The sequence below is a fragment of the Etheostoma spectabile genome, unplaced genomic scaffold, assembly GCF_008692095.1.
Source record: "Etheostoma spectabile isolate EspeVRDwgs_2016 unplaced genomic scaffold, UIUC_Espe_1.0 scaffold00009333, whole genome shotgun sequence".
Classification (NCBI taxonomy): domain Eukaryota; kingdom Metazoa; phylum Chordata; class Actinopteri; order Perciformes; family Percidae; genus Etheostoma; species Etheostoma spectabile.
In genome coordinates, this window is record NW_022603688.1 from 1 (window position 1) to 11835 (window position 11835).

The 11835-nt window shown below is 44.0% G+C and overlaps 1 protein-coding gene across 1 annotated transcript; it reads left to right on the forward strand.

Moving 5' to 3' along the window:
- The first annotated feature begins 149 nt into the window (after positions 1-149).
- Positions 150-10016, forward strand: LOC116679095 (nuclear transcription factor Y subunit beta). The gene is made up of 7 exons (XM_032508804.1): positions 150-153; positions 1795-1912; positions 2020-2150; positions 3184-3381; positions 7311-7389; positions 7945-8024; positions 9728-10016. Exons 2-7 carry the CDS (start codon positions 1819-1821, stop codon positions 9758-9760), a joined length of 615 nt encoding a protein of 204 aa, XP_032364695.1. The 5' UTR covers positions 150-153; positions 1795-1818; the 3' UTR covers positions 9761-10016.
- The last annotated feature ends 1819 nt before the right edge of the window (positions 10017-11835 follow it).

Below are 11835 nucleotides of genomic sequence, written 5' to 3' on the forward strand. Positions count from 1 at the left end.
CGCTATAGATACTCCGCTAACGTTAGTTAATATCAACCCACTAAGGAAGCTAGTTAGCAGGGAAGCTAGCTAGCTTCCCTGTCTCTTATATACAACTAACGTTAGCTAATACCAACTCTGCTAACGTTAGCTAATAACCCACGAAGGAAGGTAGTTAGCTAGCTAGCTTCCCTGTCTTTTATATACAACTAACGTTAGCTAATATCAACTCCGCTATAGATACTCCGCTAACGTTAGCTAATATCAACCCATGAATGAAGCTAGTTAGCTAGCTAGCTTCCCTGTCTGTTATATACAACTAACGTTAGCTAATATCAACTCCGCTATAGATACTCCACTAATGTTAGCTAATAACCCACGAATGAAGCTAGTTAGTTAGCTAGCTAGCTTCTTTCATGGGTTGATATTAGCTAACGTTAGCTGAGAATCTCACATGTCCGAGGTTGACATCTTCTAGTTAGCGTTAGCATGCCAAAGCTAAACACAGGACAACGTCCAGCTGTGTAACTAGCACGGTTTCCATGTAAATTAGCTCCAATGCTAGCGTAGCTAACCTAGCTAACACAACGTTAACGCTAGCTCGTGTTCCCACTGGCAACCAAAGACACATTTCATCATATAACCTGGACTGATTAGTTAGTTGTATTAAGACAGGGAAGCTAGCTAGCTAGCTAGCTAAATTCGTGGGTTGATATTAGCTAACGTTAGCTGAGGATCTCACATCCCCTGAGGCTGACATCTTCTAGTTAGCGTTAGCACACTAAAGCTAAACACAGGACAACGTAGTTAGCGTGTTGCTAACGTTAACTGTAAAGCTAAATTCGTGGGTTGATATTAGCTAACGTTAGCTGAGGATCTCACATCCCCGAGGCTGACATCTTCTTGTTAGCGTTAGCATGCTAAAGCTAAACACAGGACAACGTAGTTAGCGCTACATCTGGCACAAGACTGTCTGCGGTGTAGTTAACGCACAGAGACAAAGGAAAAAAACACATTTTTCTTGTAAATTTCTACACTAAACGTTAAATACACGGATTCACACTTGAAAGCTACAGCCGTTCACTTTGAAATTACATTATTATTATTTAAAAGTAATTATCAAGACACTCGGGGGGCCTTTTCAGCAGTCATTTATGGCTACTGCGATGTGTTTAATATGGGAAAGAAAAGCCCCGCGTCATCTATAGTATACTATTTAACGCCAATATACAACGTATGGATTAAAGTCAGACATTGGACCAGCTCAGTAGTTGACAAAATCTGATTTACATTTTAATAAAATGTCCTTTTATTAAGACCCCATGGGGAAATTACAATCACACACACACTAAATGATGGGTGTCAGTGTGGGGGGGGGGGCTGCCTGGAAATGCGTTGGGGGTTTGGTGCCTTGCTCAAGAGCACCTCGGCAGTGCCCAGGAGGTGCACCAGGCCCACCACCTTGCTTTGGTCCGTACGGGGAACTCGAACCAGCCCTCCGGTTCCAAAGCCAACTCCCTACAGACTGAGCTACTGCGCTCTGTTTGGGATTCTGGGATTTGCTTCTTTGTGTGTGTGGTGTGTGTGTGTTGTGTGTGTGTTGTGTGTGTGTGTGTGTTGTGGTGTGTGTGTGTGTGTGTGTGTGTGTGTGTGTTTTAGTCTGGAAACGCACTTATTGCTCCAAACACACTCAAGTGACCCACATACTCACACGGTGCGTTTTCACCCTTTTCAGACTGGGGAGGGTGTCACTTTAAGATGTCACTCTGACGGTGGTATCACTTTTTTTTGTGTTTTTTTTAAGTCCAAAAATAGACCCGATGTGGGTTTGTTTTGCAGATGGACGGAGACAGCTCGACCACGGACGCCTCCCAGCTGGGCATCGCCGGAGAGTACATGGCCTCCGGTCACTACGTGCTCCAGTCCCAGGATGGTGAGGACGAGACAACCGTCAGTGTTGGGGGTCACGCTGGGACTGAACCCTAAAAACATATAATTGAGGGTTTTGGGTTTTTTTTCTCTGTGTTTGTCGGCCCGCAGACGACTGCGACGAGAGCCTGAACGACCACGACGACGGCGGCATCAAGGAGAACTTCAGGGAGCAGGACATCTACCTCCCCATCGCCAACGTGGCCCGCATCATGAAGAACGCCGTCCCCCAGACCGGGAAGGTTAGTGGGACGGAGACCAGGGACGGATGCTCGTGTTAACTCCACTAGGACTATATTTTAATTCCAAAGGCCAAGGGACCTTCATCAGGATGCATAGGATCCTGATCCATGTAATAACTGGCCTTTTAATAGTAATCTGGGACAGGTCTACTACTACACTATGACCCCCCCAGACCTCTCAGGTCATCTGGGACAGGTCCTACTACTACACTATGACCCCCCCAGACCTCTCAGTCATCTGGGACAGGTCTACTACTACACTATGACCCCCCCAAGACCTCTCAGGTCATCTGGGACATGTCTACTACTACACTATGACCCCCCCATACCTCCTCCAGGTCATCTGGGACAGGTCCTACTACTACACTATGACCACCCCCCAGACCTCTCAGGTCATCTGGGACAGGTCTACTACTACACTATGACCACCCCCAGACCTCTCAGGGCATCTGGGACAGGTCTACTACTACACTATGAACCCCCCAGACCTCTCAGGTCATCTGGGCAGGTCTACTACTACACTATGACCCCCCCAGACCTCTCAGGTCATCTGGGACAGGTCTACTTTCTGTCCCCAGAGTCAGAACTAAACAGGGTGAAGCAGCTTTCAGTTTCTATGCTCCTCATATCTGGAGAAACCCCCAGAAACCTGTAGATAGATCCGCTGCTACTCTCAGTTCTTTTAAATCAAGGCTGAAGACTTCCTTTTTGATGCTGCCTTTCTTAAATGACTGCTCATTCTTTAAATTTCTATGCTGCACACTGTAACTTTATTCTTGTGTTTTATGTGTCTCTTTATGTGTTTTACCGGTTTGTTAATGCTTATAATTTTAACTGTTTGTACTTGTGTTTATCTGTTTTAATGATTTTGTGTAAGCACTTTTGAATCGCCCTGTTGCTGAAATGTGCTCTACAGATAAGCTGCCTTGCCTTGCCCATACATTGTGTATATGTATGTATACATGATACATGTGTATACACACATGTAATGCAAACGGACCTACATAAAATAACTATTGCCTTTTCCCGCCAGATCGCGAAGGACGCCAAGGAGTGCGTGCAGGAGTGCGTGAGCGAGTTCATCAGCTTCATCACGTCGGAGGCGAGCGAGCGCTGCCACCAGGAGAAGAGGAAGACCATCAACGGGGAGGACATCCTGTTCGCCATGTCCACGCTGGGCTTCGACATGTACGTGGAGCCGCTGAAGCTTTACCTGCAGAAGTTCAGAGAGGTGAGGGTGCACCATAGGAAACTTAAAAATGTCTTATTCAACGATTGGGTAAACAATAACTGGCATTCACACAACTTCCCGCTCACAAACTGTGAAGATAGCAACCTCTTCCTTTTGTGTCCTCCTTGGCTACTAGCAGCTGTAGAGGAGGGGCGGGTTGTGGTGCACAATCACGGAAGGCTTGCGTCATGTGGCCGTGCCGACGTTGGTGTTGTCATTCCTTGGAACTCCACAAGGGGGCGACAGAAACGACGCACTAGCTTTAAAGCTTTAAGTCGTACATTCCAGATCTAAAAGAGCTGTGTGATTACATAAGTCAGTAGAAGGTTTGGAGCGCATATACGATAATCCCGATCCTCTTAACGAGCCCAGTTTGTCTGTCTGCCCTCTAACGTGTTTTTCTGCCCCCTGTGGATAAAAAAGCAGCCTAGCTGGCAACAGACAGAGCGCGAAACAGCTCGGTTTCCAGATGTGTTGGGAACATAGGGGGTGTATTTTTATGCCCCTGTATTTTAACATAGGGGGTGTATACTTATGCCCCTGTATTTTAACATAGGGGTGTATTACTTATGCCCCTGTATTTAACATAGGGGGGGTATTTTTATGCCCCTGTATTTTAACATAGGGGGGTGTATACTTATGCCCCTGTATTTTAACATAGGGGGGTGTATACTTATGCCCCTGTAATTTAACATAGGGGGTGTATACTTATGCCCCTGTATTTTAACATAGGGGGTGTATACTTATGCCCCCTGTATTTTAACATAGGGGGGTGTATACTTATGCCCCTGTATTTTACATAGGGGGGTGTATACTTATGCCCCTGTATTTTAACATAGGGGGTGTATACTTATGCCCCTGTATTTAACATAGGGGGGTGTATACTATGCCCCTGTATTTTAACATAGGGGGGTGTATACTTAGCCCTGTATTTTAACATAGGGGGTGTGATACTTATGCCCCTGTATTTTAACATAGGGGGTGTATACTTATGCCCCTGTATTTTAACATAGGGGGGTGTATACTTATGCCCCTGTATTTTAACATAGGGGGGTGTATACTTATGCCCCTGTATTTTAACATAGGGGGGGGTATACTTATGCCCCTGTATTTTAACATAGGGGGGTGTATACTTATGCCCCCTGTATTTTAACATAGGGGGGTGTATACTTATGCCCCTGTATTTTATCATAGGGGGGTGTATACTTATGCCCTGTATTTTAACATAGGGGGGTGTATAACTTATGCCCCTGTATTTTAAACATAGGGGGGTGTATACTTATGCCCCTGTATTTAAACATAGGGGTGTATACTTATGCCCCTGTATTTTAACATAGGGGGGTGTATACTTATGCCCCTGTATTTTAACATAGGGGGGTGTATACTTATGCCCCCTGTATTTTAACATAGGGGGGTGTATACTTATGCCCCCTGTATTTAACATAGGGGGTGTATACTTATGCCCCTGTATTTTAACATAGGGGGGTGTATACTTATGCCCCTGTATTTTAACATAGGGGGTGTATACTTATGCCCCTGTATTTAACATAGGGGGGTGTATACTTATGCCCCTGTATTTTAACATAGGGGGTGGTATATCTTATGCCCCTGTAATTTAACATAGGGGGGTGTATACTTATGCCCCTGTATTTTAACATAGGGGGGTGTATACTTATGCCCCTGTATTTTAACATAGGGGGGTGTATACTTATGCCCCTGTAATTTAACATAGGGGGGTGTATACTTATGCCCTGTATTTTAACATAGGGGGGTGTATACTTATGCCCTGTATTTTAACATAGGGGGGTGTATACTTATGCCCCTGTAATTTAACATAGGGGGGTGTATACTTATGCCCCTGTATTTTAACATAGGGGGGTGTATACTTATGCCCCTGTATTTTAACATAGGGGGGTGTATACTTATGCCCCTGTATTTTAACATAGGGGTGTATACTTATGCCCCTGTATTTTAACATAGGGGGTGTATACTTATGCCCCCTGTATTTTAACATAGGGGGGTGTATACTTATGCCCCTGTATTTAACATAGGGGGGGGTATACTTATGCCCCCGTATTTTAACATAGGGGGGTGTATACTTATGCCCCTGTATTTTAACATAGGGGGTGTATACTTATGCCCCTGTATTTTAACATAGGGGGTGTATACTTATGCCCCCTGTATTTTAACATAGGGGGGTGTATAATAACTTGTTAACACGATTCAGTTTGATCAGCCTAAAACAGGCAATGGCAAAGGGAAACTTTTTATATGTATTTTATGGCAGCTTCACTCTCTTTTGGCTCGGTTTTGGTCTCCACCTCATAAGAGGCAAGAGTCCAGATTGGCCCATCTGAGCTTTCACTTTTCTCAAAGGCAGAGCAGGACACCCAGGGCTCGGTTTACACCTGTCACAGGCTGGCGGGGACTCGTATTAATGTTAAAAAACCTCCTAATGTCAAATGTCCTCTTCATGGGACCTTTAAGACCCAGAGATGAACAGACGGGATCTCTACGGGGGATCAGGGTACACGATGAGCACCATGTACTAGCTAAATGCTAATCCAAAATGAAATCCAAAATTCATTTAGTCATCTAAACACCAACATTGGCGGGTGTATTGATACATACGTTAAGGCGCAAAACTGGACATTATGGACATTAACGGACATAATGCAGAACCTCGTAACCCTGAGAACCACATGAAATGCTTGACTCACAATTATGTGTAACCCTAAAATTGAATTATATTATTACGATAATTGTCGTTATGATTAATGAGTTGTAAATCAGTAAGTAAGTACAATAGGTCGCAAAACTGGACATCGGGACGTTGCACCCTCGCAACCTGGTTGTTTAACCCTCGTGTTGTCCTCCCGTTAACCATGGACGTGTCCCTTTTTTGTGCTTTTCCGATTTTGTTTTGTCACTTTTTCCAGCTTTCGGCACTTTAAAAAAAAAAGCCTGAGCTGGTTTGATAACACTTATTCTTGGAATTCATGGTCAACGACTCTCATTTATATCAAATTATATCTAGGTTTTTAGTTAAAAAAAGGGCAGAAATCATGAGTCATTTTGACTAATAGTTGAGATCAGAGGGACGTCGAGTGGATCTCAGATGGGTCGATGTCAGAGTTTAGTCCGGATGCTGTTTTAAAACCATTAAAAAATGCTATAAGATTAAATAAAACACCCCAAAATTCAATGAAAGTAACAATTAATTTTTACCGTAGAACCTCGTATCCTTTGAGAACCACATGAAATGCTTAACTCACAATTATATGTAATCCTAAAATTGAAATTTATCCTTATTATTATATTGTAAATCAGTAAAAAACAGTCCCATACATGCTTCTTAATGGGTAAAGTGGGACAGTAAAGCGTCATCATTTTTTATATTTACACGTACTCTATATACTTCCATAATCCACCCTAAAACTTAAAAAAAAAACTAAAATTTATCTTGTTAAAAGGGAAACTTTGGTATTTTATGACCTCATAAGGGGCTCGGTTTACACCTATCACCATTTCTAGCCACTGGGGGAACTCATATTAATGTTAAAAAACAGTAAAGCTTCATAACTTTTATATGTACACGTAGTGTGTGTGTATACTCCCATAATCCACGCTGGTGGACTAAGGGGATCCTGTCCCTAATGACACCTAGAGACACTTGGACTACAACAATCTGAGTTTTCATTTAGACACACAACCATTGGACAACAGGGTCCGTGTTGGACAAAGACCAGCGTTCCCCTGCAAAAAAATCAGCTGTTTGTAATTCCACCTAGCCCAACCAATAGCGGCCCCCTAATAATTCAGGTTTCCACGTTTGCCTGAACGTGGATTCGGTTCATTTCCAGTTGAGTTCCGTGTGTGTGTGTGTGTGTGTGTGTGTGTAAAGTTGTCGCTCTGGGGTTTTTTCCCAGGCCATGAAGGGCGAGAAGGGGATCCCCGGGGTGTCGGTGGGAGACGGCCTGGGAGACGAGCTCACGGACGACGGCTTCGGTGAGTATCAGCGGGTCCAGGTCTCTAGGACTCTCGGGTCGCGGTTTTCTTGGGCTTCTTACGAAAGTCTAGTTGCTTATTTGGGCTTGTTCCCAGCTCCGTAATAGGTTGTCAAGCAGGTATTTTCTATATGTCCCGCCCCTTTCCCCATAGACACTGGAGACCACCGAGTTATTTCCCGCCCACCTCCGGCTTCTGATTGGCTCCGACCCAGATGGCAACGAGTGCCAGCCAATCAGAAGCCGAGCAGGGCAGTCGGTGGTTTAACTCCCTCATGTGGTCCTGGTCCTGAAGCTCTGGGGAAGAACATAAAACTCTAACGTGTGGACAGTTTACCAATCTGTCCACATGGACGGAAATTGACAATCCGTCCCCATAGATTGTAAAACCACAGTTCATTTATTTATTTATCTCTTCCAGGACCTTAGGGGGGGGGCTCCGTAGAAAAAGTCGCTTGTTTCGGGCTCGGTTTCACAGGTCTGGTTGCTTATTTGTCTGGCGAGATCTGGCATCCCTGATTCTAACCCTGGTCTGTGTCCCCCCCCCCCCCTCCAGCCAACCCCCTGCCAGCCGGGATCATCACAGCCGACGGGCAGCAGCAGAACGTCATGGTGTACACCACCTCCTATCAACAGGTAGAACCCACATACCGGGTATATAGGGTTGGGGATCGTTAACGGGGTCTTCCTGTACCGGTACTAGACCGGTGCCGGGGCCTGAACCAATCCTGACCCTCAAAGACCTGTTAGTCAAAGACCTGCTAGTCAAAGACCTGCTAGTCAAAGACCTACTAGTCAAAGTCCTGCTAGTCAAAGTCCTGCTAGTCAAAGTCCTGTTAGTCAAAGTCCTGCTAGTCAAAGACCTGCTAGTCAAAGACCTGTTAGTCAAAGACCTGTTAGTCAAAGTCCTGCTAGTCAAAGACCTGCTAGTCAAAGTCCTGCTAGTCAAAGACCCGCTAGTCAAAGACCTGTTAGTCAAAGTCCCGCTAGTCAAAGTCCCGCTAGTCAAAGTCCTGCTAGTCAAAGACCCGCTAGTCAAAGACCTGTTAGTCAAAGACCTGTTAGTCAAAGTCCTGCTAGTCAAAGACCTGCTAGTCAAAGACCTGTTAGTCAAAGACCTGTTAGTCAAAGACCTGCTAGTCAAAGTCCTGCTAGTCAAAGTCCTGCTAGTCAAAGTCCTGCTAGTCAAAGACCCGCTAGTCAAAGACCCGCTAGTCAAAGTCCTGCTAGTCAAAGACCTGTTAGTCAGAGACCTGTTAGTCAAAGACCTGTTAGTCAAAGTCCTGCTAGTCAAAGACCTGCTAGTCAAAGACCTGTTAGTCAAAGACCTGTTAGTCAAAGTCCTGCTAGTCAAAGACCTGCTAGTCAAAGTCCTGCTAGTCAAAGACCCGCTAGTCAAAGACCTGTTAGTCAAAGTCCTGCTAGTCAAAGTCCTGCTAGTCAAAGTCCTGCTAGTCAAAGACCCGCTAGTCAAAGACCCGCTAGTCAAAGTCCTGCTAGTCAAAGACCTGTTAGTCAGAGACCTGTTAGTCAAAGACCTGTTAGTCAAAGTCCTGCTAGTCAAAGTCCTGCTAGTCAAAGACCTGTTAGTCAAAGTCCTGCTAGTCAAAGACCTGCTAGTCAAAGTCCCGTTAGTCAAAGACCTGCTAGTCAAAGACCTGCTAGTCAAAGACCTGCTAGTCAAAGTCCTGCTAGTCAAAGACCTGCTAGTCAAAGTCCCGTTAGTCAAAGTCCTGCTAGTCAAAGACCCGCTAGTCAAAGACCCGCTAGTCAAAGTCCTGCTAGTCAAAGACCTGTTAGTCAGAGACCTGCTAGTCAAAGACCTGCTAGTCTGTCTTCAAAATGTCCCGATGTACCGATATATATCTGCAATGATTTGAATGTATTGGAGCAGACAAATTGTCTCTATTATTATTATTATTATTATTATTATTATTATTATTATTATTATTACACGGCAATAACTTGGAACTGTTAATTATAGGGCTTGGTGATATGGAGAAAATCAAAAATCACCATGTTTTTCACCAAATACGTCAATATCGCGACGATACTGTAGTGTTGACTATTGGTGCTTTCACCCCAAATATTTACAAAATGAGATTTTTGATGATTAATAATGAGTAATGTGGATATAATAACGGATATAAGAGTCTAATTAGACCAGAATAATGACATAACTTTAACGTAACGCAGCCTTTAAACCTTTAAAACCAGGAGAAGACACTTGTGTCTTATCACGATGTTACAATGTCCAAAATTTAAGACGATATCCAGTCTGATATCAAGATATTGATCAAATATTGATCAGCTGTTGAACCCGTGTTGCCTGTTTGCAGATCCCCACCGTGCAGCAGATCCAGTTCTCATGACGAGGCCTGACCCCCCCAGTCGGGACCCAGCGGCTCCTCCACCAGGCGCCCGTCGTCGGGGTGACCCTCTGACCCCCCCCACCCTGCCACGGGGTAGAGGGGTAGAGGGGGGGGGTCTGCAGGTCTGCAGAAACCCCCTCATGTACAGAGAAACCACCACCCGTTCAGTAGAAAGTCTAGTTCCTAGTTGTGCGGTACCGAGATGTTTCGGGGGTGCGTTCCAAACCAGTTGTGTTAATGTGTTTGCTTTTATGGGTTTAATTCATGGGGGTGGGGTGGGGTGGGGTGGGGGGGGGGGGTAAAGGGAAGTGTCGATGTTTATTTTGAGAGACGGCGCGTCGTCACGGCCACATCCGATCATGCAGCTCTTTTTGTAAGTTGACACCGTTTAGAATTTACCATGTGCTTTAACGTTATGGAAAATCCTTTGAATAAAAATGTCAAAAGTGATGTTTAAAAAAGGTTTTCACCCGTCTTTATTTTTCTCCCAAAGGGTGTGTGTGTGTGTGTAGCCTTCCTGTCTGGGGGGGACGCGATCACATCTCCAGCTGGTTCTGGTACTGGTCCATGTAGGGCTCAACCGTACCCCACACCTTTTAAAAGCAACAAAGCACAACGTCGTAATGTAGTCGCTAGCGCCGAACCCACCAGACTCCATGTAAAAAAACAGCACTTTTAGCGTCAATAGAGCCAACGTGTTTTAACATGTAAATCAGTAAACTGAGTATTTATTTAAACCCAAACTAGAGTTGTGATGGTTGGAAAAGTGTTAAGACAACCCAAAACAGCTTTTTGTAGTTTTAATTTAGTTTCTTTCGACTTTGAATGAAGTGTATTTAACGATGCTAAAATTGCCGTTTATTTACATGGAGTCTGGTGGGTTTAGCGAACGCAATTTTGCGGTTGAAAACCAGTACTTTTGTGAAGGTAATTAAAAGCAAAACAAAACACAAAAAGCACGACGTCGTCGTAATGTAACGTTACTTTTTCAGCTCAAGACCCAAAAGAGAAAGATTCGGTGTCTCCCCCCGGGGACCCAAATTTACAAAAATACACCATGAATAAATCATGGTAACATCTACTTTATTAAGCTGTGGACAAAAGACGGAACAAACCATGAATTTTAAATGTATAGGAAGTATATTTATTCCATTATAAAAGTAGCTGATCTAGTCCAGGTTCGGTTTTTGAAAGTGCCCCATTCTGAGGTCACGCTGAGCATTTAGTCTGTTCTCTGCCAATTGGCGACCCGATAAAACGGGTCCGCGACCCATTTTTGGGTCCCGACCCTAAGTTCGGGAAACATTGCCCTAGACAGATAGACCTTATTAAAAGCTATTTGAGACACTAAAAACAGCTGTGAAGTCGCTAGCGCCGAACCCACCAGACTCCATGTAAAAAAACAGCACTTTTAGCGTCAATAGAGCCAACGTGTTTTAACATGTAAATCTGTAAACTGAGTATTTATTTAAACCCAAACTAGAGTTGTGATGGTTGGGAAAAGTGTTAAGACAACCCAAAACAGCTTTTTGTAGTTTTAGTTAGTTTCTTTCGACTTTGAATGAAGAGTATTTTACGATGCTAAAATTGCCGTTTATTTACATGGAGTCTGGTGGGTTTAGCGAACGCAATTTTGCGGATGTCAAAAATTGTCGTTCCAATCGGTCATTAAACACAAAAATATAGTCAAATAGGGTCCAGGTTGGGGAAAAAAAACTAGCAACCCTTTAAGTATCACACTTGATTTTAATATTTTTGGATATTTTGCTCATCTGGTGCGATAAACATCGCTCGTCACAACTGGGTCCTTCAGACGTTAAGGCCCCGACCTCCAACTGGTGTGATGGTGGTGGTCTCAGCTGGGACTCTTCTTCAGGGAGGACACACTCACAATGAATGGAAGGAAGTCAGATAACTGGAAAGCATAGTAATGATTCATATAAATAATGGAGGAATAATACACAAGGTTATATGAAATCATGCTTAAATGTAATTTTCCCATTACAATATATAATAAAGTGTGTACATATACACAGAAGTACATGGAAACACATCTATGAAGGTTATTAAACAGT